At 41.5% G+C, this 27,626-nt stretch overlaps 1 protein-coding gene across 3 annotated transcripts; it reads left to right on the top strand.

Annotated features, from left to right (window-relative positions):
• The first annotated feature begins 2,381 nt into the window (after positions 1-2,381).
• Positions 2,382-26,689, top strand: nap1l1 (nucleosome assembly protein 1-like 1). 3 transcript variants are annotated; one of them, XM_067582291.1, is made up of 16 exons: positions 2,382-2,522; positions 7,182-7,220; positions 8,153-8,241; positions 11,682-11,784; positions 14,990-15,131; positions 16,542-16,634; positions 17,069-17,197; positions 17,399-17,470; positions 17,562-17,701; positions 18,460-18,605; positions 18,737-18,756; positions 19,522-19,644; positions 20,023-20,055; positions 20,213-20,263; positions 21,625-21,661; positions 24,773-26,689. In XM_067582291.1, the coding sequence occupies exons 2-15, from the start codon at positions 7,204-7,206 to the stop codon at positions 21,628-21,630; spliced, it is 1,164 nt and encodes a 387-aa protein (XP_067438392.1). In that variant the 5' UTR covers positions 2,382-2,522; positions 7,182-7,203; the 3' UTR covers positions 21,631-21,661; positions 24,773-26,689. The 3 variants fall into 3 exon arrangements, with proteins under 3 accessions (XP_067438392.1, XP_067438391.1, XP_067438390.1); XM_067582290.1 differs by lacking the exon at positions 21,625-21,661 and having other exon boundaries at positions 16,542-16,622; XM_067582289.1 differs by lacking the exon at positions 21,625-21,661.
• Positions 26,690-27,626: the final 937 nt, after the last annotated feature.

Here is a 27,626-nt window from a genome sequence, read left to right as displayed (position 1 = left end):
CCCTTGACCAACCTCCCAGTTTTCCCAGTGAATTTCCTCACCAGCCACCAGTTTCACACTGATTATACTGTACCTGGCAGCTCTCAGGTGAGACTGTATTGTGAAACCTTGCAGGGCTAGAAAAACCATCCCTGAACACCTCCAGTAATCTGGTGCACTGTCTATTCCTGTGCTACTGGCCGGCATGACTCAGGGAAATATTCACTTATGAGTTTCTGACATGGAAGCCACACGTGGGAAGGCTTCCTCTTGTGGGAAAGTGTTGGATGACAGTTCTGACCTTTGGGTCTGTGCCAGATATCGCTCAGAGAGAGTTGACGCTGAGCAGTGCGCCTGGTGTTAGTAACGCTCAGGCTGGTGCTGCCTGATGGATGAATCACACTGAAATCCACAGTTTTGGCCTCTGGCATCCAAAGCAAAAGATTGTCTATGAGTCTATCTGTACTTTGAGATACCCCAACACTGAGAACTTTATCTGTCATGTATATGATGGAGTCTTCTACATTTATTAACAAATTCCTGTAGAATATTTCTCTCATATAATCTTGGTGGGATGCTGAACACAGACGATTACTCTTGATCAGTAGGACCATGTTCTAAGGGTGCAATCACATCTGAGTATGTTCAGAGCAGTTTATTCACTCACTGGAGCATTTACTTCTTTAGATTTGTCAGTTTTGACAGGTGAGAAAAATGCTATTTTAACTCCGGTGGCACCATGTGACGGCTGTGACACAGCTGAAAATGATTTTTGGAGAGAAATTTCATCTTCAACAACTATAGGTCATGACTTCAAAACACAAGTGTTCATGGGTGTCAGGAGAAGGATGTTGACGACTGATAGCCAGCAGGTGCTCATGCTGTGAAGTCTAGACTGGAGCTTTAACTGTATCTGTTTCTTAGCTGATATGAACACCATAGAAGGAAGAATACAGCACAAATTGCAGACATGTCTATACTTGGATTAAATTATAGGGCTCTATCACAATAAAATGACTTCTGTAATGAGGCTACCTATGTGGTTTTAAAATATATAAAAGCCTTAGTTCTGGTGTAATTGTGCTAACAAACAGAATAAAACACAACAAATGAAAGAAGACAGTGAGCTGTAGGTGTGATCACACCACCAGGTATTAAAGCAAGTGCCAATTCAATAATTCTAGTGTCTATCATCAGCATGAGAGGTAAAGCAGCTTCTCTCAGTCTGTCAGGACATTCATCCTTGCTAACACTGCATATACAAAATGCAAAATACACCCTGGTTGACCTTTAACTTCTTAAATCCCATGAACCCTTTGGCAGGTCAGCTATTACAATCTCATGTTGCATAAACAAGCTCTGTTTATTATGATTAATGTCAGGCTGAATTACAGGGAAATGAAATCAAATGTTGCACAAGACATCTTGAATATTTAGATGCAGTTGTGCAGCTACAAAAATGGCATTTTGGATTTGAATATTTAATTTATTGTCATTGTGATATCCATCTGTAGATGAAGGCTACAGGATGTGACTGAAAGCTCTGAAAAATTAATGGACGTTGCGCTATTTTTGTACAGACTGCTTTTTCCAACGTCAGTAATTGTGATAACGCTTCAGTGAAGTACTGTGAGAGTCTTCAGATTGTGTAGGTAAAGGCTGTATCTGATTTTCAAATGACTTAAACTGAAGTTTAAAGGGCGTTTCTTCTAATGACCAATAAATTGTCCTTGATGATGATGGTGACAATGATGAAGATGGTAATGATGTCATTTTAATGACGTTTTCTGATGAATATTGTGAGGATTGTGATGTAAATGACGCAGCTGTTGCAGATAAAGGTGAAGATGAGGATGATGGCTATACCCAGGAGGGTCACGATGATGATGATGATGATGATGAGCTCCTGTTCCAGCTGGTGATGATGATGAAGATGTAGAAGACTATACTGCTTGAGGAAGATTCTGCTGCTGTTGTAGTTGCAATGGTGAGATGATCATGATGCTGAGGAAGATGATTATGAATGAAAATGATGAGGAAAAGGCTGATTAATAAAAAAATATAATGAGGAGGAAGGGGGAGGAAGAGGGAGAACATGATACAGATAAGATACAGATATTTTTCATCTTAAGTCTTGTTATCTTTATGTTGTGTGTTCTATGTTATTAATGCTGTAGCACTTTGAGTTTCACTAGGAATGAAAAGTGTGGTACAAATTAAGCGTATTACTTTATGATCATTGAGTAGGAATGAGGTGGTGAAGAGGAGTGCCACACAGATGAGAAGGAGAAGATGAAGATGATGGTGATGATGATAATCCCTCATCCCCTGCTCCCCCTAGGGGGACCCTCGCCGCCGCCCCTCCCATGAGCAGCGTTGCCCCGGTGACTGCCGGTTTACGTGATGACGTCGGATGTATATGAGCGCAAGCGGCGGGATCTCTCTCCCTTTTACCGCCATCGGAGCGGAGTCTCTTTCTTCCCCGGGACCGCGACACTGCGCAGCGCCGCCTAACCAGCCCAGCCTCCGGCCAGAGAGCGAAGGTAAGGGACAGGACTTGGGAACGGCTTCGTCGGCACCAACGTCCCTGAACTTGTGCGTCGTCTCCTGAACTTAAATATCATTTCTGCTGATATAATAAACCGCGGCAGAGGAAGACGACTCTGCTTTGCTAATGCTAGTCAAGTCAGACAGCGGCAGCAGCCATTGAGACAGGCTCCACCATGATGTGTGTGTGTTAACGGTACACGCGATTTAAAAAAAATAACAAAACAGCGATTATATATGTATTCCCGTTTGCCTTGGTAAGCTTTGACAACCACTGCATTGACAGAAACAACAAACTGTCGGATAATTCCTGTAATTGTCGGCGTTTTCGTCATTTGTTGACACGTGTCTTGTATCTTGTATTTTTTGGACTTGACCTTATTTTTTGGAGGATGTTACCAGGGTGGGGAACTGTGGACGCAACTGTAGGCTTAAAGGATACAACACACGGTGGTTGGTTTAGCTGCACAGCCAGTAATATTATGTGATGGAGGCTGGTTTAAACATGGTACCGGAGCGTTGGCACCACTTCCTAACTGGCCCACATTTTGTATCCACGGCCCCGTGTCTGCCGAAGCTGTTCCTCCCACTTGCTCAGCCGAAGTAGTGCGCATGAAGCTAGCAGCACATAAGCTAGTGCACTGTCAAGACCGGGCAGGCCGGCTAAAGTTAGCCAGTTTACTAGCAGGGGTCGGCTTGTTTGTGAGGGAAGTTGTCGGTTAACGTTTCAACAGGTTGGCTGTCTTGCATGGTCCTCATGATGTGGAAAATGTGGCTTCAGAGTGAACCGGCAGACAGGCTTTTTGTCAGTCATTGATGGTTTGCTATACTGGAGCATGCAACACGTGGTCGCTGGGCAGGATTAGGAGGAAAAAGCTTGTCCCCAGGAAGGACTTTGGTCAGTCTGCTGGACCACTTGTACATGTGTAGTTGATGATGTTAAAATCTGAGAAAACACGTGTTGTCCACTAGCTTTTTTGGTATTTGATGTTTTTTTTTTGTGACAGAGATTAGTTGTTTAGTTTAAGCCTTTTGTGTATGCACATGGCAGCTACATTCCAAACTCTGCATGACCTATTAAGGCTGTTGTGGTTGCCAAATTTGTCAGATGTCTCATATCATGAGTCATCACTTGGAACAGATGAGATGTGGATGTTTTCTTCAGGAGATGGTGCTTAAGATTTCTATTGTTGAAATTCAATTCAAGTTTGTCATCACACATTGTGCAGGCACATATGCAGGGGGAGAGGAGAAGGAGGAGGAGGAGGAGGGGTGGGGGGTACATAGGACATACATGGCATACAGTTACACAGTATATACACATAGTAAGGCAAGGATATGGAAATGACAAGGATAAAATATTCCATAGTTATTATACTATGTACAGGCATCCCAGGAACTTATGCAGTGCTACACCACACAAATGCATTGGAAATGCTGGAGCCTGCCCTCCCAGTAGAGCAGTTTGTCCACATTGCATTGTCTACCTGCAACTATTTCGGTCCACTAGAAAGCAGGTATTGAGCCCAACTTGAAAGGCCCTGTCATCACATTTTGCAGAGTATATTTGAAAAATATGTACCGCTGCTAAGAGCTTTTCCACAGTACTTTGCCATCAATAATTTGGTATTAGAACAAATGCAAGATGTCTGGGGTGGTGGGTGTCATCTTACTCCACATGTAGAGACATTTTAGTTTAGGTATGTTATTATTGCATCAACTCTGTAGTTGAATCATCTTGCAGTATTAGCTGAATGTAGGCCAGCTAATGTATAGAGTAGGGTTGCTAAAAGCTTGGCCTTACTGAAAGAATTTCCTTCCTGCTCTTTATCTTAAACAACCTTAAGGCTGCCTCATGGTTTAGGTTCAAACTATTATCCCTCTGTGAAAACGTTTGAATGTCAGTGGCTGATTTTTTTTCCAATCATCTGAGACCCCAAGCTGTAGCTGTCTAATAAGGGACTGAATTACCCCTGGGATGGCAGGTGAATGCAGTTAACTACTTGACAGGATGGAAAACCAGCAGGAGGGTGGCCGTCAAAGACCAGGATTAGGAACTTTTGCAGTAGTCTGTACTCGCATTCAGGTTTTCAGCCGGTGATTTTGGACAGACCAGGCTTTCAGGCGGTGCCAGGTTTCAGACGACCAAATGAGAAAAAAATGTAAAACAGACGTAAGATATGTGGTATGGCAACATTCAATTCCCTGTGGTGTTTGCATTTGCGTCCCCATCAAATAGTACAATAAGTCTTGCCTTAGGCAGTCAGTTGCTAGCTTGGAAGATTGTCTAATACTGGCTAATTAGTTGTCCCATCCTTCAGTGTTCCACCCATAAAACACATGGGCGTGAACAAGACGGTTGGCTGAGCTGTGATTTGTTCCCAATTCTGAAAAGCTATAGGACTTCCTGACTAAAGGTGGAAAGTCAAAAACTTAAATTAGACTAAGAGTCTGCACAATTATCAAGGTTTAGATAATTATAAGAAATATGTAGTTTTAAATGTTAAATATTGAATGCACATTCCAGTACAAGATGGGCAAGGTGGTGTTTTTATATTTTGGTAGCAGGCAATATGTGCTTAATTAGTCTTTAATTGTGCTGCTGCCTGCAAGAGGTCAAGTGGGTACAGAGGGACAGATGCTCTTTCAGCTCAGTGTGTTGCTATGTTTTCTTCATGGCTGCAATCGTCTTCCTTGTACTCAGTCCAGGGTTTGATTTAGTCTTTGGTCAGTGCTCTGTTGCTGGGCCAGTGTGGAGAGAGTGATTCACAGGGTGGTTTGCTGAGGCAGCAAGAGACTGGTGGGGCAGAAGGAACCCAAACATTTAACAGTTTCTTAAAAAGTATGATGAGCCTTTTCATAATGAGCCTGTCCATAACTTCAATATCGATCAACAGTGACCTAATGTCTAAGAGATAGAGGCTACTGATATTTGAAAAAGGTTGTTTTACAGGCGATCTGTCACAGCCACAGATCCTCAGTGGGTCTATTCTGATCCGGCATCAGTATTGAAAATCTCCTCCACCTCAAATGAACTGCACACATGGCTCTGTTACATATGACAAGCAGATTTCTCCCCTGTCCATAATACACCACCACTAGGCTTTGGGCTTGAGTTACAGCCACCTTAGCGATTGTGAATTTTGACACTGGTGTCACTTCCAGGTCGTGATCTGTTGCCTCACTGTCTTATGGATACTGACTGTCAATGCAGGTCTCCCCTGTCTGCCCCTCTGGAAATAACACTGTGGTAATCCATCTCTCTCAAGGGACGACGAATCTGAAAGGGGGTGAGGTGTGGCCTCACTTTTCCAAATCCTGGATGATTGTTTCATAAAAATGCTCTTTGTCCACTGAAAACAGGAAGTTTGTGTCAAAGCATGTCAAACTGAGAACAATGAAGTCACCATGATTCAAAACCTAATAATTCATTCAGGGTACACCTTTTTATTTGGGGGAGTTATTAGATTGTAGAGTTTAAAGACTTGAATCAAAACTAAATATATGGCTATATACATATGGCTCACTGTGTGCTTGTTGTGGAGAAAACTTATGTGATTCTGCTTGCCCCATGTAGCTTAATCTTGGTTTTGGCAAGTAATGTTGGCCAGAACTTTAGTTTTTGGGTCACCTGCAAAGGATTGGCAAACACCAACATCAAATGGTTAGTCACTTCTGCAGTTGATTTACTTGGTTAGTCATTGTGAAATTGCTAATCCTACAAGGCTCCAAAAAGGAACAATGACACTGAACCATTTCCTATTGTAACACCATTGTTCATGTCTCCAAAATAGTGAAAAATATAAACACTTAAATGCAGAAATGAGGGGAGACATCTGCATGGTAACTGAGTTAGGCTTCATTGTGGCAAAACTGAGCGTATACTACTTAATAGCTAGTAGTAACTTGTAGTATAGTAGTACTACTAGCTACTTTATAGTGCTAGGTAGACTGTTTTTTTTCTTCAGGTGCAGCATACATAAAAAATGTTTCATTACTGATATGCCAATATTTTGCCAATATAACAGCACTGGGTGTTGAAACAATGTCAGTGAGTATCTTGTACAGCTGTGAGTTGGGGTTTTAAAGAAGAAAAGGTTCAGCTTTGATCTTGCATTGGATTCAGGCTGTCAGTGAAGTGTTGTTGACTGTTGCATAGCAGGGCCCCTTTTTTATATGCATTTTTTATGCATTTCCTCTTGGATGGGGGTAGTGCACACACAGCAGTATTTTGCAGGAGTGGGATTACTTGTAATGCTCATTTTAATTTTATTTCCATCAAAATGATCGAGAGAGAGATTTTTAAGCCTATATGTAAAATCTAGGTTATGTAATAGAAATCATGTAAAGTATTTGTTCTGTTGTGGTAAAGCTGGGGATGTGCTGGCACAGAATGGGGATGTATCACCTCATATCCTACTACAATCAGCTGTTGTAGTAGGCTACAGCTCTGGCTGTTTTTAAATGAAGTTTACTATGTGTTGCTAACTCAAACATCATCCCTGTAGTACTTTTAAGTAGCTTGAAATTAGCATCCAGAGTTATTCGCAAATGTTGTTTTGACCCAGATCTGACTTTCAAATGTCAGTTAAAAATGTATGAATTTGTGTCCTCCAGTATTTCTAAACTGATTACTTTCTCTCTTCTCTTTTTAGCGTCACTTGAGACTCAGCTAAGATGGCAGACATTGACAAGTAAGTATATCTCTGCGACCGGTGACCAAACATTTGGCCTCTAAACCACTTGTCCCTTCTCCTCTTTGGTGATATGTCTGTGGTCCCTGAAGGTCTTTGACAGTTAAAGGGCAAACACCTGCTTTGACATCACTGATAGGGGCGTGGCCAGAAGTACAGCATGATTTAAAGTTTGGGACCATAGAGGCAAAGCAGCAGGCTCTCCTCTATGAGCCTTAATGGAAACAGTTGTTTACTAAGGTCAGGGCTGTCTGGGATGCCACACCCAAGATCATGTTGCAACATCGCTTTGACCAAACACACACATACCCCTCACAACATTTGACTGATGGAACTTAACATCAGTCCAATGGGAGTGGCGCTTCAGTGGTCACACAACAGAGAGATGGATGCTGTCCACCTCACACACATACTCTTCCATTGTTGGCCATTGATTTTCACCTCATGCTGCAGACTGACAGGAGGATGAGATGCCGTGCTGGTGAAGCTCTGTTGTATTCAGTACTGAGCCTCTCCTGCACTGCATCTTAAAACAGGGTGTCATGTTTCAGTGCTTGGAACAGCGTCATGGGAAAAAAAAGACTTCAGTTTTGATTGCTGCTGTTTTTTAGAGCTACAGTTACATCCTATTGTTTAAGCAGCAGAGAATTGTATATTGTCTGGGCAGGGAATATGATGGAACTAAACTCCTCATACCCTCAGTTACCATCAAATGTGCTCTTGAGCAAGGTGCTGAAGTAGAGCTGCAGCTGTCACTCGTTTTCATTATTGTACTCAACGGCACTGACAGATACACTTTCCATTATATAACTTCAGGTGTCAGGGCTGTCCATAAGTGCTGGCTGCCGGCCAAACAGCTGACTACTCATTTAAGTCCAGCTGGCTACTTTATTGTATTAATTTTTTTCCTAATAAAATGTCTCCTTGAGCAGCAAAGACCAGGCTGAGATGGACCCGGCAGATATGGAGGATGTGGAGGAAGTGGAAGAGGAGGAGACGGGAGAAGATGAAAACAGCAAAGGTAGGCCTGTCTGCAAAAAATTCTACAGTACAGGTTTTGACAGTGTAATTGGTAGCAATATGAGTATAGTTATCAGAATGTTTTTGTTCATTCAGGTGTATAAAAATGTAATTTCCGTAGCAGAACAGTCTGTGTGCCTCTGCTTGGTATTTAAACTGAGCAGAGTTATTTGCATGACATGATTTTGAATTGTAGTTAAGAGCTGGGAGGCACTAATCCATTTTATTTTGGGATGTTGATGTTGTTTATGCATCCTTTGATGCTCAATAAATGATTCAGACAGTCTCCTCATGTATTAGTCTACTCCCGGCTCATTGTGGATAGATATAGATGTCTGTTTGGCCCCTTCTATTTATAGCAAGTTTGAATAGACTTTTTAAAGCCAGACTTGATAGAGGGCTCATTCTGAGACAAAACGAAGAGCTTGTGCCTAAAATTCGGGGCTACTTTTGCCATATGGACGTGGTTTGGGTATGGAAAGTCTGACACGGACCAGAAACTATTTATTCATTGAATTCACAGAAAATGTGCTATATCACATGCGAGTGGGTGCACACTCAGCTGTGCCTGACTCAGCCACAATTCTATATCATTGCAGCTAATGTTAGGCTAACCTGCAGAGGTTATTAACCTAGTTCTCTACACTGTATTATGACTGGCAGCTGCTGTAGCAGTGATTATAACTATAGCCACAGGATGGCTATAGTCATATATTCTTGAACTCCTGAGGTGTATGAGAACATACCTGCTGTGTCTGATGGATGCACCAGCTACAAATCAGGAGTGACTGCCTTTACAGTGCTTTCTTGGCTGATGTTAACAGCAGTAAAGAGTAGCCACAGTACAGCTACTTTAGCCATTTCTGTACCACCATAGAAATGTAGCAGTAACCATGTCCACATCAACAGCTTTAACCATCACAGCCAAGCAGAGCAGCTACAGCTGTGGTCACAGTCGAGTGGAGCTTGGCGTTTCAAAAGTATGAGCAATAAATGCATAATGTACAGTGTCACATCAGCTCTCCTTTCTAACTGGAGAGCACTACCCTAAACTGGCAGTGCATTATAACTCCAGAGGACTGGCTGTACACAAACTCCAGTGGATAAAGGGGAATGCAAAAAGTATTGTGAGGTAATGCAAAAGCAGATCAGGAAAAATGCCACCGTGACCTTTCAGGGGCTCTGAATGTTTTGTGTGTTAACATGATTGCTTTGTCACGGGAATTGCAAGGCTGTCTATGCAGTGGACGAAAGTTGAGATACAACTGGCTTGTATAGAGCAGTACATCAGGTGCGTAAAGTGATATTCCACCTAAAATGTGGACCCTCAGTGTCTGTAGGCTTAAAAGGTCACTGATATAAAGTTTGATGTGTCCTGATTTAAGGAGAACAGAGGCAGTTTGACTTGTCATAGCAGGAAAATCACAGGTGGAGCTAATAACATTAACAGTGGCTCTGTTCCATTCTAGTGTCCAGGGTTTCCGCTAGTGGCCCACTGGGCCTAAGTGGACTCCCTGCCAGGCCTAAGCATTGAGGAATTTTTCTTTAAAAATGTATTTTTAAGATGTTTTTTTAAACTAAATTGTGTTATACATGTAGTGTAGTTCCTTTTTTTAAGGAATAGCTCAGTGTGTAGTTTGTGTGCATAGTGAGTGTGAAGTAGAGGGAGAGAGAGCATGTGTGTGATGGCGAGTTTGAAGTTAGCGTAGCTGTGAATGTAGCGGTGCAGTGCGTGTACAGATCAGGCTATTTGTTGGTGAATAAATAAATGCTACTACTCCTCAAGACCCAAGCCAAGTTCCCATGTCTTGTTTCTTGCCACCTAGCTGAAGTGAAGGGGATTATCACTGAAGTTAGTGACAACTTTGGCCCAGGCTCACTTAAGGTAGACAGACTTTTTAAGGTGGATCAGCTATTCTCATATTCTCAGTTTCTCTGAGAATGGGTGTGTAGCCCCCAGTCAATAACGGTGAGCAGGGTGTGAGGTCGGGACTCATTGCGTAGCCACAAGGTTACATCGCTGTCTCGGTCTCTCTCCTCTCCTCCGCTCTGCTCTCTATCTCTGTGTCAAAGATGTATGAAGAGCTGCAGGTCTGTGTCTATTTGACTGAGGGCGGGGCCGAGCTATACAGACGCAGAGCAGAGAGGCCACAGCGGACAGGATGAAGTTCTGCATTCACACAAAACCTGGCAATGCTGCACCTTCCTGCAGGGTTGTGCGGAGGTGTGGGTGTATTTATTTGTGCTTTAGAACGTTACCGTCGTGAAAAAAATCAGAAAATAACGTTTTATTTATCTGATTCACGGCTTTGTTCTGACCAGCGCTGCTCTCTCTCTAAATTCATTCTCTAGCTTGCTCGACCGCTTCTCTCTCTTGCGCTCTCTCTCTCCCTCTGCTCTCAGCTCGCTCCCTGTCGAGCCGGGGAGGAGGGGCCATCTTTGAATGGTGTGTTTACAAACGCCAACTAACAAATCCTGCATAGTATACCTTTAAGTCATGTTTAGTTTGGACAAAGTGAGAAAGGTTGTAATAGTCAGCAGGTACAGTGCTTGGTGGGGAAAAAAGCGGTTAGAGACAGTTTGGGTAGATCACAGATTCATATTATCACCTCAAAAAGGTACCTGTCCCGGTGGTGTCTGACCTCATTGATTTATCTACCAAACAAAGCGTTCTGTATCAAAGCAACCAGAAACTGGCTTGTGTTGTGTGAACTCAGACAAGCATAGCTGTATTTATTCGACTTGATGCAGAGTCTCGGACGGCTGATCTATTTTAGCTGGTAACACATTACAAGCAAAATGCCCAGGATGTGCCAACAGAGAAAAGTGACTTCCAATCTCTTTAATCTTCTCACCCGCCAGCAGCGATCTGACTGAGCTTTGATAGGTGCAAGCAATGTGTCGGACACTTGGATTGTACCATCTGTCACCTGTCTGGTTGCACAAAGGCAGAGCACCTTTTTTTATGCTGATGGCCACCTCTTGTGTCTATGGAGCGTTGGCAATATGCACACTACTAACTAGATGTTATTTATAGTTTACCCGCAGGAAACAATCATATTAAATAAAGGCAAATAAAACATTAGGTGGTGGACAATGCTGTGAACAGGGAGCTGCTCCTATGCTCGGCTCCACCCTGCTCATATACTCTGCTAAACAAACAATGCTTAGATGTGCAGTGTACCCCTCAGAATGCATTAGATACTGCAGGGAGAATCAAGTAACATTTGACTATAACAAATAAAAAGGGTATTCTTATGCAGTCAGTGATTCCTGTCCCAAACATGAATTTGTTTATTTGAGCTTTAATTTAATCAAATCTCCAATTTAGGATCAATTCTCATCAAATTATGAGCAAAAAATCCCCCTCATGCTCCTGAATTGATTTTTGTCTGCCTTCATATTACACTCTTGACCATATATGTGTGTTTGTGTCCTCAGCTCGTCAGCTGACTGTGCAGATGATGCAGAATCCACAGATCCTGGCTGCGCTGCAGGAGAGGCTTGATGGGCTGAACGGTTCACCATCAGGGTACATGGAGAGGTGAGAGATCTTATTTTTGGTGATAATTTAATCTTAGAGATCTAAAGTCATGAATTCTGCCTGCACCTTGTACAGTTGTCATAGAGTAGAATCAGCAGCAGTATCGAGCTTAAAGCAGGGAAGATGCTTTCACAGCAGGTAACTAATTGCATCTTTATAAACTTGTTCATTAAAGGCTGGTTATTTTTTTCAATTACAATTTTCCATAAGAATATTATGTTTTTGTATAATATAGTGTAGATATAGTGTAAATATTAAAGATAATTGATATGTTTGTAATCTGAAATGTGCTCAGTAACATTTTTAAAACCATGTTGTTGAATACTGTCGCTGCAGTCGTTGCGTACTTGCATGCAAATTAGTTTTCCAAGTGGTGACTCCTTGTTGAGTTGTGATGCTTTTATGTAAATCAAGTTCACATGAAGGTTAGCGACGCTCTTGTTTAGCAGCAGTATCCCAGTAAACCACAAACCACTGAATCTGGAGGTGAGGGCACACAAATGAAGCCCCACACAGAGGCTATAGTCACCATTCACTATGGTACTGCTTGTTCAGTCTCAGCCCACATGAGGTTAATAATTAACCATCTCAAAGAGAAAGAATTGGCGCAGCTTCACAGGCCTCAGTTTGTTTAGAGCAGCCTGTTTGATACACAGCCATTGTTGAGCTTGAATTTGATTGGCTCGCGTTTGACATGCAGCTGGTAGAAATTTGTTTTCCCATTCACTATTAATACCCGGATGATAACAAGCAAGTGACAAAAATTCCTGTGCTAAGTATTTACGTAGATGGATGAATACTTGAGCTATTATTCTTTTTATATCTGTGTTTAATTTGATTTCAAAAAATATTTACATTAAATTGGGAAAAGGCACTCAATGAAAGCATGAAAAAGTCCAACAGACACTGTAAGTTTTTGTTTTTTTTAAAAAAACATTTAGCTAAGTGCTTATGTAAAATGTTAAAATGACCTCAGAGCGGAGGTACATCAGTGATTGTAGTTTCTGAGATGCTGTGCGAGTGTCGTCGTGTGTCTTGGCTGCAGGGTTTTGCCACCCACTGCTCCTCTTCTCAGCAAAACCATCAGCAAGCAGCTCTTTGATCAACTTGTCAAGTATTTGGCAGCCAACAAACTCACCACTTACAGCATCCAAGCACTGGGGGACCAAACATGTATTCCCTTGCCAGGATAGTGCAGGCGTTTTAATTTACCATACTGCAGAGGAACTTGACACTGTGCAGCCTCTGTACAGCCCTCAGTTCCTGGGGACAGCACTTAAACATCTCAAAATTACCGCTCAAGAATTAGTCGGTTGATGTTCAAGGCCTCGACCCCATTAAGACAGTTTGAGGCCTCAAACAAGTCATTTATAAATATCTTTTTACAAAATGTGCATTGTTGAAACTGGCTGGTTGTTGATTTTTGTTTAAAACTGAATTATAGCCAGAAACTAACTAAAATATATTAATTCGTTCATTTAATCTTTACTTTGCAACTCCATTTTGCATGGGTGCCCTGTGTAGACTGGACCTCAGGACAGGAGAAGTGATATCAAAACATTCAAAGCAGCAACTGCAAGAACAGATTAGGGTTAAAGGATTAAAGACATCAGACCAGTAATAAGTACATGCATAGGTAGGGGATAAAATATGAACAATAGTATCTATGGAGGACACTACTTCAAAGTCAGCAAAATAAATCGGGTGTCCCAGTTTCAGATCTGCTGTGTATTGATTCCAAGTCTTGTGGAGGAAAATATGTTGTTTGTGAAATTAGGATTGTCCTAAACAACACAATCTTGTGAATCAGTTTGAAGGATTATGCTGTATAATGTATACATCATCTAACTAACTGATGGTTAAACTACATTCTGCTACAAGTCACATTGATGCATCACAAATCAAAAACATGGTCCAAGATTGACGAGACTGTTGAATGAACTAATTGTTGCCTTTTTTTTGTTGGTACAGAAGGTTAAGCTTTTGTTTTAGGAATGTATATCTAAATGATAAAATGTCTGATAGGGCATTATTGAATGTTATGTTTATGCACCCACTGTATCACTCACACCAGCAGTCAGTCTATGAATCTCTCAAGCATAAACCAATAAATCTGTGTACAAAAAGACAGCATTTCTTCCCTATGCAGTTAAATGAAGCAGATCTCAGTAAAGCCTTTTCTTGGCATAGTTTCAGTTAGTTTAAAGTGTGCACTTGGAAGGCCACCCTGACTTATTGGAGATCCTCTGGGGAGAGTACTGCTCTGCAGTAGGGGCATCACGATTTCGATTCTAAATCAAAAATCGATCGAAATGGGCGTTTGATTTCAACCTTCAAAATCAAAAGCAGGGTAGACAACGAGCTACAACCTCATTTTCACCAAAACAAGCCATCCTCCCAGCTGCTGGCTTTCTGCAGGGGTTGTTTGTAAAGTAACCTTCTGCTGTCTAGTGACGACTTCTTTTTGTTTTTGTGTTTAACACTTTGTTCCCAATTGACTGGTGAAATAACTTATCATTTTAAATTTGACCATATGACCTTAGTGCAGTACATTTCAATAAATATGGCGGTTATATCATACTTGATACCATATAGTCTTTTTAAAGAAGAATTTGAAAATGTAAAGGATACATGTCAGGGCATAAAAACAATGATTTACTATTTACTAATCAAGAAAGTCTAATAATGACATAGCTGTCAAGTGCTGGAAAAAAGTTTAAATGGAGAATCAATTGGAATCATGACACCCCTACTGCAGTGTGTTGCTCTGAAGCAGGGTCCTCTCTGCTACAACTGTCACCCCAGTCAGTGCAGGCTGTCCTGTGTTTTAGAAGCAAATTGAAACACATGATCAAAAATTTAAGAAAATGATCTTTGTTTGAATCTCACATTGTTTGAAAAGTCTGTCAAAAGTTAAGGGAAATGGGGGAAAAAGATCTGATTGGTGTTGGTTTGTATCTCTGGTATGAGTACTAACTGCAGTTTTTTTTCATTTTACTGCTTTAATGTCCTTATTGTTGAAAGAAATGTGTAGAATTTTATCAGTACAAATAAAATAAGCTCTGTTAGTATTAACCAATCAATATGTCTGGTTCCTTTTGCAGACGTATTTTCAGCTTTAAATGTGGAAATAGTTGTTTGAGCTCCAGTAGGATTCATTAGGCTTGTTGTAACATGTTGTCTCTCGATGTCTGTCATCCTACAGTTTACCAAAGGTTGTAAAGAGACGTGTAAACGCCCTGAAGAACCTGCAGGTCAAATGTGCTCACATTGAGGCCAAATTCTACGAAGAAGTACATGAACTGGAGAGAAAGTACGCAGCCCTCTACCAGCCCCTCTTCGACAAAGTACGTCATTCATATATGTTCTTTATTATGACTTTTGGCACTGATAAGTGTGTTTCTGCAGCTGTGCTGTTTTCTTTTACCTTACTTTGCTAAATGGAAGCACATTTCTGTGTTGCGTAAGTCTGAAGACATTTTCTGTGTACATTTTGTACACCTGGTTTTTTTCTTTGCACAAATCCAACTGTATTTAAAAAAAAAAAGCATAAACTTAAAGAAAAACATGAACAAGAATCATGAAACTTTATGATAGTTGTATATTTTGAATAATATGCATCGTCTGTGTTCAGTGTTGGGAGGAGTGTGTCCGTGAGGCAGATGATACATTGTCAAATCCGTAAGGTGGCTGATGCATTCAACCATGTAACCCTCAGCATCGGTAGCCTTGAGCAGGCTGCTGTGTTTATGCTTATATATGCCGCCGTTTGTCCAGTCAAAACAACCACACACACACACAAACACACACCATCCTGTCTTTGTTCTTGATCTTTGAAGCAAACTTGAGATTTAAGGCATTGTGATCCATTTTTTTATGGCTGATAAATGTTAACATAAAGACTGCCAGCACTTGAGCTATTTTAAAAAAAAATCTTCATACATGAATGAAGGGTATCTTTGGTTCTTTAATGGACAGTTCTTTACATGTTTTTTTCAGGAGCCCCAGTGCTCAACTCCAGAGAGGCTTTTAGCCAGATTGATACGAGGGATTCTATAAGTATTTCTAGTGAAGGAGGATCCTTATCAGTGGATAAAATGACACTAATTATCACAAATTATGTTTAAATATTTCCTTTTTTTTTAAATAAAGCCCTCTGAAGGTTTAACCATTAGATTCACTGCATTTAGATGTCTTAATCCAAAGGCCTATTTAATAATACAAACTGAAGCAAATGGCTGGTCCTTGATCTGATTATAATGCAGAGTCTCTAATTTATAATACATGGTAAAACCTTGCAGTTCTGTTAGTCACAGCGGTTACATTGTTCTTCCACTTTCAGACTCATGATGCAGCAGAATTGACAATGTTTTTCAGCGGAGCGCGCGATGAAAAGCTGCTCCTGTCTCGTCAAGCACGTTAACTAGACTTTTAACCTTGATCCTGATCAGATTTGTTGCTAGGAGTCAACACAGCGGCTGTTTCACATCAGCGGTCGACCCGCATGTGTCCCAGGTCACTAATGCAGCATTAAAGCCTCGTTTGTTTGCATGTAAACAGGCTCAGGAACGGAAACAGCAACTTCACCATGAATAGCCAATGTTCCCACTTCATGTCATTTCAATGAAAATCACAGGGCAGACACATTGAAACAACTCGCACTTGATTTAACAAATTAGTGTTTATAGTGTGGGTTTAATTGTGTCTCATTACTTGGGTGCCAAAGGTATAAACTTGATGTATTCTCTTGTTTACAGAGAAGTGACATAGTGAAAGCAGCTTATGAGCCCACAGATGAGGAATGTGAATGGAAGGCAGATGAGGAGGAAGAGCTGACAGTAAGTAAGCAGGTACAGGTGACGTATACACCTGCATGCCTCCCGTTCGACCGAACACTTTCAGTTTTCTTCTGCTTTCATATTTTTCATGCATGTAGCTTTTATTGTCACGTCCAGAAAAAAAATAAAGCTTCAGTTCCCAAAATGGCAACACTGCATGCAGCTCATAATCAAGAGCAAAGGATTAAAGTTTATCACTACCATTGATATCAGTTGTCTGGATTGCAGAGCAGCAAATCATTGTAGTGATCTGAAGTATTGTTTCCCCTGTGGCATTACATATAGCTTATACTTGTGCTATTCTCCTTCTTTTATTGCCCAATCCTTGGTTCTGTAATTAAGTGTGGGTGGTGAAAAGCTTTTTATTTCATATGGTGTGATATATGAAAATTAAAAAAAAATATTTGAGCAAGCCTTATTTTAAAGAGAAAACGTCTGTCAAACAGGATGAAATGAAAGAGAAGGCCAAGTTAGAGGAAGAGAAGAAGGATGAGGAGAAGGAAGACCCCAAAGGCATCCCCGAGTTCTGGTTAACGGTTTTCAAAAACGTGGACCTGCTCAGTGACATGTTGCAGGTACGTTCATCCACACAGCTGCTGGAGAGGCAGAGAAATTAGGTCACAGACAGTAGCTGATCCCAGCAACGACAAATCAGACTTTGCTTCCACCTGCTGGCCAAGTTATGCATAGATGGGGATCAGCAAATATGTTGTAAGTGAAAATGCATGCCATCTCTTTGGGTAATCTCACACTGTGTTGCTTTCTCTCCTCCTCAGGAACATGATGAACCCATCCTTAAACATTTACAAGATATCAAAGTGAAATTCTCAGATCCAGGACAGCCCATGGTGAGTCAGCTTGACACTCACGTTATATGGTAGAGAGTCGTCTGTTAACTTTAAACAGTGCATAATCATCATCTCTTTTGGTCTCCTCCAGAGCTTCACGTTAGAGTTCCACTTTGAGCCCAACGACTTCTTCACAAACACAGTGTTGACAAAAACCTACAAGATGAGGTCGGAGCCGGATGAGACCGACCCCTTCTCCTTTGATGGACCAGAGATCATGTGCTGCACAGGGTGAGTACAGCACCTGATTTTTAGAAATGACTACAAGTGGTACAAACTCTTGAACTGCAACCGATTGGATATCAGTGACGGGGCCAATCTAGTATGGGGTACCATTATTTTCTGCCACTATCAATGAAAACTAACCATATAGATGGATCATTATTGAATGTAAATACATGGAATGACTTGCAATCAAAGCAATTGGCAAGTAAATGCTATCAAAAATAGAATTGGATTTTCATGAAATCAAAACTTGAGTTTCTCATTTTCACTCATTTGCTCTCTAGTGGTCTTAGTTTATATCTAAGTAGAAGAGAATTTTCAGGTGTATTCAGTGTTTCCCACAGGTTGAGAATTTACTTGTGGTGGTGGGTGGTGTGTGACCGGTGTCCATGCAGAGACTCATGCAGTTTAGAGGGGGAGAGTGTAAGCCAGGTTATTTTATGTAGATAAAATTTGCAGATATCCCCTAAACGCTTCACATGCAGGCTATCGGTAGACGCTACAATTTGCTGATGCTCCTCAAACGCTTCACATGCAGGCTATCGGTAGATGCCCTCCAGTTCCCACTCAGTTACTGCAGCAAGCAACTCAGACAGATTTTATCTACCTGGGCAGGGTGCCTAAGTAGAGCCTGTGTATGGGAGACGCTGGCATAGTTCATCTTGTGTCCAAGATCCAAGCTGTCATTAAGATTTGAAATGTGAAATGTTGGATACTGACCTTGGTTTCTCCTTCCGCTGCCTCCTCCTTGTGTTTCACCACAGCTGCCCGATTGAGTGGACGAAGGGCAAGAACGTCACGTTGAAAACAATCAAGAAGAAACAGAAGCACAAGGGCCGCGGCACAGTCAGGACGGTCACCAAAACAGTCCCCAACGACTCCTTCTTCAATTTCTTCACGCCACCAGAGGGTAAGGACAAAGGCAAAATGATTACGCCTGTACAAGGTTTTAGTTTAATGTAGCCAGTTGAGTCTCCATTGTAATAAATGATCAATTGTACATGTGCATGATTCAACTATCTGTTCTCCTCTCCTTTACAGTCCCAGAAAATGGAGAGTTGGTGAGTCATACTTGACATTTTGTTCATTCATTTGTTGTCTTATCAAACAATGAATCAGCTAAATCATCAAATCTGTTTTGCATGATTTGTTTTTTTGTCCCTCTCCATGTTTAGAGTAATACAGGATGAGAGCTTAGGCTATTAAGTTTTATTAATCTAATTAGATCTCAAACACAAGCTGTGACATAACTTTTAGTCGTCTCTGTGGGCATCTATAAGACTGCTCAAAGTGTCTATTATCCAAAGCAGACAACCACATTTTCCCTTCCACCCAGGAATAGCTGGTCAGTTTCCAGTGTGAGAACCAACCTGCAGAATTAAAACTTGGTTGAGATTTACATTTGGTGTTGTTAATGTTTATGTTGCATAACTGTGCATTTAAAAAAAAAAAAAAAAAAAAAAAAAAAAAAAAAAAAAACCTAAAAAATATGGCTTCAGATCTGAGGTGTTTCTCTCTCTAAACATTTAGTATACATGACTAAGCAAGCAACATTAACACAGCTAAAAAAAAAAACATTTTTAGGTATTAAGAGCTTAACCCTCATAATCCAATCCTTTCCACTGCATCTTTGAATGTAGAGACATCCATTTATCAATCAGAACACTAAGCTACACTTTAGTAGATAAATCCACACCATTTTAACAGTCAGACTGACTACTAGTTAATGCAAGAAATCACAGCTAAAGATGGAATAAAAACCTAAAAAGTTTCATCTTGATAGGACAGTAAAGACTTGCATGAATCAACTGACTATCTGTCTTCAGGATGAGGACTCGGAGGCGGTCCTGGCTGCTGACTTTGAAATCGGTCACTTCATCCGTGAGCGTATCGTACCTCGGGCTGTGCTCTACTTCACAGGAGAGGCTATTGAGGACGACGATGACGATGTGAGTAACAGCATCTCAACTCTTTATCTTCACCTTTCAAGGATCGGCTGTAAACTACTCTATACTGAACTGTACGGGGTTATATACACCATCATGGAAGTGTTCTGCTTTGTTTATTTTCTACTATCAAGGCAAATCCAAGAAATATCAAGTCTACACAAGGTGTAATGAGGAATGATCTAGTGATGAGTTAGGAGAGACACTTGTGTAACTATAGTACAAACTGGCTTTATTTTATAAAAAGATGTGACTGTTTCCTTTGCAGTTACATATTTTTAACTTGAGACATCTTACAGCTTTAAATCTATTTTGGTGGAATCACACTGAGCTAGGTCGACCTCTGTCCTCATAGCTAATGCTCATGTTTGTGTTTTGCAGTACGATGAAGAGGGAGAGGAGGCGGACGACGAGGTAAGACTGTTTAGACTACAGTTCATGTTTTAAAAGCAGATGTTACAGGAGATAACTGACTACAATTTAAAAGAAGCTTCAGGTTGTAGTGCTGTATGTCATCAAGAGGGTAGTTGAGGAAACTCTGTTGGCTGAAGTTTGCCGTCTATGTGTTCAGGAAGGTGAGGAGGAGGCTGACGAGGAAAACGACCCCGACTATGATCCCAAGGTGAGATCACCCCTCCCAACACATGCACACACACACACCTCCCTTTCCTCTCTAAAGATCTCTGGTGTCCTAAGATAGACCTTGCTCAGCAGTTCTCAACTTTGTTGGCTCACAACTCTCTTTGCAAAAGGTTGAGCAGCTCTTACTGGAGGCTGTCAATAGCCGCAGTTCATGAGTGACTTTTTACCGCTATGTGATATATTACAGCGAGCAACATTTGCATAAAACCTCACCATGCCCTCTGGGGGTCCTGAGCTGCAGGTAGAGAACCGCTGTCCTGAATGATTTGTCAGATTTCAACATACAGAATACATACTGTCAAATGCATCTCATTCTACACCAGCTTTTGGTTTGCTTCAGCTTTTATTTTGTCGTCGTGATCTTGATTTGGCTTCTAGACTAAAACGGAACAAACACTCCCAGTAGATTCTCTCTTCTTTTCACCATTGTCTCGAGCAGTTCTTCAACCTGAACAATACTTCACACCAGTCAATAAAATCTGACTGCTGCATGTTGTGACTAAAACCTGAACATTAACCTTAAAGCATCACAGATTCAGTATGTCTTAAACACCAGGATGAGGACACCAGTGAGATGTAGATATTGACATACAATATAGATATTGATACTTGGTCTTTATTCAGATGATTTTCTGTTTTTATTTGTCATATGACAGTTAATTGAATACTTTCAACTGTCAGACAAAATAAGCAAATTTGAGGATGTCATATGCTCTGACAACTTGTGAATACCATTTTGTCACTATTTAACATATAATTGATTAAACAGTTAATTGAGAAAATTATCATCAGATTAATCGATAATGAAAATAAGTATTATTTGCAGCCCTAGTGCAAACTGCAGAGACTTAGTGTAATTCCACTGAGATAAATGAATAACAGAACCTACAGGAGAGGAGTTGTAGGCTCTGTTGATTCACTTTTCTGCTTCACTGCCGTCCTGATGGAGGTAATGTTGCTGAAAAACTATGAATAAAGTCAGCGTACAGGGGGAAATCTGTAAGCACCAATAAGACAAATGAAGATCCACACTTAAGTCTACATTGTTTGTGTACATCATATTTGAGATTTTCACAGTGCAAAGACACTGGTTTAGGGCTTCTGCTAAATGTTACTTGATGAATTTGACTCTAGTGGCTTATTTTTTTCTAGCAGACTGGAGCAGCTTGTAAATGTGACACAACAGCATGACCTCTGCTTCTTCTTTGCTGAACAAAAACGTCTTTGACATTCTGTATTCTGCTAGTTTTGCTTTTTGTTTTCTCCTATTCATTAATGTTTCTTCATCTCGGGTCACTTTGGCATCTTTTGTCAGCTACTCTTTAAATTTTTCCTCACTAGGTTTAAGTGGTGACAGTAGAAAAATAACCCTATCCTGGTAGGTACAGCTTGTGAATTGTCAGCTTACTACCATCACACCACCACCCTTCACCCCCCACCTTTTCACTTTTGGTTTTTGGCTTTCCTCCTCCCGTTTTTCTTTCCCCATCCTCCATCCGTCTCTCTGCACCCCCCCACCCCACACATGAGCCCACCTTCCTCTGCCGCCGTGCTGCACCCTCCCGATTTTACTAACCCACTGGTTTGTCGTTGGTTTTTTGAAGTTTAACCCATAGTGAGCTCTGCATTTGCACATGTATCATTTCTGTATGTTGAAGCCAGTCCAGCCCTCCCTTTTCTTTTGTCTCCACCATGTTGGAGCTAGTTTTGAGTTTGTGTCAGGATGAAGATTTGTCTGCCATAAATGTTGAGTTCTGTGCTTTGTTTATGGATGTTTGTTTTTTGAATACCCATTTAAACATCATTAGTCCATTCGTCCATGGTTTTTCTCCTCCTTCCTGTTCACATTAGTTCTGTTCAGCTGCCTTCTCTCTAGGGATGCACGATAATATCGGCATGTCATCGGTATCGACCGATGAAAGGCTTTAAAATGAAATATCTGCATCGGCCTGAAATGAACGTTTCTGCTGATATGACAGGCCGATTTTTCGCCTTCTCCACTGCCTGGCTGTGCTTCCCTCCATGGACTCTTTCACCCTGGTGGTCCCGGTGCTGACTTCGCAGGCTGCACCTCACTCAGCTGCCCAGCAGACTAGCTGGGAGGCTAGCCGGCTGTGCTTCCCTCTGGCCATGCTGCAGCTTACGCTCCGCTAGCCTCCTAGCTAGCCCCGGCTCTCCATGTGGATCCCAGCAGAGCACTGAGCCCTGATTTTGTTATTGCGGTTAAAGTGGGAAGAAGCAGCGGGTCTGTCGGGCAGCTGAGTGAAGTGGATCCTGCGTAGGAAGCACCGGGACCGTCAGGGTGAAACTCTGTGGAGGAGCTGCTGTGTTCGGCTGCACAGATAGGAAACACCTCGGCTGACAGGATGAACCACTCTGTTTGAAAAAAACTTCTTCTTCTTGGTTTATAACGGCGGTTGGCATTCAGCGTATTAGGTGCATTACCGCCACCTTCTGCTCCGTAGCGTGGACCAGAGACTAAATCCTACACATTAACCCTGTCTGTCTAATAAACTCAAAACTCTACTGCTCCTCCTACTTGGCAGGTTCATTAAAGTTTTAATGCTGAACTCCAGTCTTCACTCATACATATATTGTCTTTCTTGATCATACTTAGTACAATCTGTGATTGCATGTGTAATAGTCTCCTCAGCCAGGTGGAAAAATGTGCATATATCGGTATTGGCAATCAGCCAGAATGAGTTGGAAAATATCGGCATATCAGATATCGGCAAAAAATCTAGTATCGTGCATCCCTACATTTCTCTGTAGATCTGCTTTTAATGCCGGAATAATGGCCTTGGATAACTGTTTCTGTTTGAAAAAAGGCCCAACCAGTAGTTGGCAGATTACCAAAAAACAACAAATGCCAACAAAGGGTTCCACCTCTCTGAAGGTGCCATCATTGTCAGCAATAAGGGCCTGTCCTCTGCTGTTTCCATTTAAAACTTGATCGCTTGGGGCAGATAAAACAAGAAAAACTTGATTGCTTGCTGCAGATAAAACAACTGTCAAAAGTCTAGCCTTTTTTTCAACAGATGCAGTAGCAGAGCTGTTATTTCTGGCATTTTGAAAAGTCTTAAGTCATGTCACACAAAGACAGGAAAAAAAAATGCTTAAATTATTTCTGACTTTGAAACGTTCAAGAGTTCAGCAGCAGTCAAATGTACCGCACAATGGCAAAAATGACCTTAGTCACAGTTAGATGGCAGCAGGCCACAGAGCAGGCTGAACAGCTGCAGGGTGCCATCACCTCTGTAAGTGTCTAATGTCTGCTGGAAGGATGCCCCATCCACACTGTGGCGGGTTCTTAATTATCTTTCTGTACATTTTCATCTCTTATTTACTCAAGTGTTTCCTTTCTATTTGGCAGCTAATTGATTTGAGCCGAGTGGCTTGAGGCTCAGTTGAAAGTGTTTATGTTCATTATTCTGTAGCAGCAAATCAAAAAAATAGCAGCTTTGGCATCTGCCTCAATGTTGAAAGGTCCTTTCCAAATATGTAGGTTTATCATCTTTAAGTGTTATACAGTACAAATAAATCAGCATTTTTAAATCTCATTAATTTCTATACCAGTATTACGTTTCTGTATAAACAAACTAAGAAAGTTTGGATTTGAGCTTATCTCAGCCAGCCAATAAGAAATAAGCAGCACAAAAAACGTTGTTTGAGGTTAGATGTAGAAACATTTACCCACCATTACTGTTTGTCCTCCAGAGAACCCTGACAAGTTTGATTTTCATCCACAAAATGTTTAAGTTTGTATTTATGTTAGAGAATATTGGATTGAGGACACTTCAAGGTATTGCCATCGGCCCCAAAAATCCAGAATTGGTGTTGCTTTATTGTAGATGACTGAGCCTGTGTGTGCACCTGAGTGTTAATACCACTTGTGCACCTTAAAACTTCAAACCGCTTTTCTTTTCTTTCTTTTCGAGGCAGGTCCTGTGATGTTTGTACTATTTCACCTCACTTGACACCAAAGTGCCCGATAGCTTCATCCTAAATGCACTGATTTGACTACTTAAAGCTACAGCTATCAGCTGGTTAGCATAGCTTAGTAGAGTGGAAACGGCTAGCCTAGCTCTTTCCAGCCGTAACAAAATCTGCCCACCAGCACCTCTAAAGATCACTGGTAAACACGTCGTATCTTATTTCATCTGTACAAAAACTGAAGTCTTAATCACAGCATTCATAAGGATGCTGCTACGACAAACCATAGTTGTCGTAGTGTGTATAATCTGAATGTGTCATAGTCACCACATTCGTGTCTGTCAATGACTGTTTAAACGTGTTCAAAATAGTCAGGAGGTGAGAAACTTTTCAGACTTTACTTCTTAAGCTTGTTCAGTGTTTGGGTTTTGTTGAGGTGGCTTGGCTGTGTGTAGCTCAGATTTTGGTATGATTTAGGTGTAGGTGTGTGTGAGAGTGATTTGGAGTGTTGTCTGTTTTAACAACTGTCCTCCCCATCCCTGTGATTTTCTTGCAGAAGGATGCAGCCCCCCCAGCTGAGTGCAAGCAGCAGTGAAGCCTGGCCTGGCTGCCTTGAGGATCAACTGCACTGTTAACAGCTTCTAAATTTAAAAAAACAAAAATGAAGAAAATTTAAAAAAAAGATTAAAAAAAAAAAATAGTTACTTACCGCCTTATAATGTTTTGTATTTTTCTTGGTAGAGAATTTGAAGAAAAAAAAGGTTTCAAGATTTTTGTTACAAAAACTCATGGTAATATACTGGGAGCTGTGTGGCTCAATATACATAGTATTTTACTAGACCTGTTTTTCCTTCTCTTCCTCCTTCTCTGTACAATAGATAGAATACAGGAAAAAAAACCTCCCTCGAAAAGCATGAACTTGTTTCTTCACTGCTAAACTAGTTTGGGTTCTTGTGAAGTCTTTTGTTGTTATTTGCTCTTAGACAACAGCTGTGGTTTAGACTGTATCGCGGCGGCGTCAATTAATAATACCCCCCCCTTCCTTCCTCTTCCTCCTACCAAAGTTCCAGGTTGGTCAGTTCTGGTTGTCCGGGGTGAATATTTTTTTTTATTCTTAGCAGGGCCTTCAGCACTTGTAAAAGCACTGTAGCATTTCCAGCTCTAGCGACGGAGAACAGATGGGTGAACTGCAGCCGGGTGTCCATTCCAGTTTATCTAATCTTGCTGAGCGTGGGATCCGGAGTTGGTGTTTTTGGCCACTTCCTGCACCACTTGTGCTCAACTACTTTCCACTCTTGATACATTCCAGTAAGCAGACTGGCTGGCACCATTGGTGAACCTCTCTAATAAGGGAATCCGCCACTCTTTAACTGGACAGACTCGTCTAAATTGAACACAGGTCACTCCCGAGCCTCCGCGCGGCCTGGTCGAGTCTCTTGAACATTCCAGAGAATTCCTTTAGATGAGGAAGGGGGTTAGATAGTTTGGCGGGAGGGCCAGTTCAGGGTCCACCTCGTGCTTCAGGCTCCTCGTAGGCTGGCAGTGGCGTGGCTGTCGTCTTTTCTATAGCACTTTGTACTAGTGTGTGGTGTACCAGTGGCGTCCTGTCATCGGTTAGCTGTCTGAGTATTCCTTGTGAGCAGCACTTAGTTTGATGCCCCCTGCCTTAAGGGGTATGGGGGTGGTGCTGTAACCCTGCTCTGTGGAGAGTTCAACTTGTGCTATCTGGTTTTTAAGTGCATTACTTTTCTTACCGGGGGAGGCACACTTGGCCTGTTCAGAGAGGCTTTGTAGGGACAGGGTTGGGCAGAGTGTAGCACAGCGGATGATGAGGAAAAATGAGTCCAAGCCAGGTTTTGAAGTATGTTATTTGGTTCAGGTTCACCAAGACCACCAACCCCCCGCCCCCCCCTCCTCCCCTTTCCCCCCCTCATCAGTTTGACATTTACCTCTTGTGTCGCCAATTTGTGACTGGTCAGGTGACTGGCGTGGACCTCAGCCAAGCCGCTGAGGTCTTGGTTCATTATCACTGTGAAAGAAGGAGGGGAAGCGTGATAAGGCCATTGTGTGGCCAATGACCCACCACCCTCCCCACCCTAACCTCCTTCCTTTGTACCCAGAAGGCCACAGAGAAGCATGTCAGAGCAATACCTAAAGCCAGGAGGGGGACCGAGAAGAAAACGTAGCTTGCCTCCCTCCCAGTCCATTCTTAAAGCCTTTTTTAAAGTTGTGAAAACAGCCAAGTGTTGGTTGTGTTGGGCAGCATCGTGTCCACTGTGGAGAGCCAGGGTACTTCTCATTCTGCAGGTAGTGTTCAGATCATGTTCATCGGAGAAGGACGTGACAGGGTTTCTGTTGGGTCCTTTTGAGCAGCTGTTGTCAAGGCAAAATGCTATGCTACAAAAATACTAATGTACTCAATAACTGTATGTGTATGTTCATGAATAAATTGGTTAAACATGTCTAATATTGACTCATTTTGTTTTGGGGTTTTTTTGTATCAAGTTTGTCTCTTCATATGTACTAAGACTAACACTATCGACACTTAGCTGAACAATTTTTTTTGTTTTTACTCTTGAATTACAATTGTAAACACTTCCATTTTCCCAAAAATTCTATAAATCAAACGTATTTATTGCAAGCTGTCAATCCTTGAACCAGCAGCTTGGACAATAAGTTTTATGGACAGCCATATGCCAGCAGAGGGCGCCATTGCTGTGAGATTGTACATTATTTGACACTTACTGACCTGCATACAGAATATAGTTTACAATATTAGAAATGACCACATTAAATACCACACCACCACCACCACCGCCAGAGAGCCATTAGATAGGCTAAAATCTAGAAATGACAGATGATAAAATAAATAGACTGGATTTATCAGTTACATTGCAGATCATATTTAAGACTACACCAAAGCCTTAGTGTGAAAAGACTGTTGATTGGATTGCCCTATTATTTTCACACACATTAGCCACAGTAATACCAAAGCTGTTGACACATGCTGGAGGAAGCCAAAACAAAAACATTGGATAATACAGTGTAATCTGACAGGACCATGGTGGATGACGTATTTAGATCCTAAAGTGAAAATAGCAACACCACATTGTAAAAGTACCTCATTACAACAAAGTCCTGTTCATCCAAGAAGTGATTTTGTTTTGTCAGGTTATTTCATATGAAGGATTCTTAGAGGCCTGAAGCCGTGAATTTTGGGACCAGTCAGATTAATCTTGAGAGCCACTTGATGTTTACCAACCCCCATGTTGAGAACCGTAAATAAAGTAGCATAAAATGGAAAAACTCAAGCACAAGTAGCTCCAAATTCTGTGGATATATACTTGGTTACTTTCCATAGCTGAACACCACAAACCCCTCTAACAAACAGGACCAGAGTCAATGAACAA

The sequence above is a fragment of the Thunnus thynnus genome, chromosome 23, assembly GCF_963924715.1.
Source record: "Thunnus thynnus chromosome 23, fThuThy2.1, whole genome shotgun sequence".
Classification (NCBI taxonomy): Eukaryota; Metazoa; Chordata; class Actinopteri; order Scombriformes; family Scombridae; genus Thunnus; species Thunnus thynnus.
Note: the sequence above shows the minus strand (reverse complement) of the source record. Positions and strands in the feature narration are given on the sequence as shown.

Coding starts and splice junctions, on each gene's coding strand:
- nap1l1 (XM_067582289.1), top strand. Junction 8,242..11,681: donor AGAAGATGAAAACAGCAAAG/GTAGGCCTGTCT, acceptor TTGTGTCCTCAG/CTCGTCAGCTGACTGTGCAG. Junction 15,132..16,541: donor ACCAGCCCCTCTTCGACAAA/GTACGTCATTCA, acceptor TCTTGTTTACAG/AGAAGTGACATAGTGAAAGC.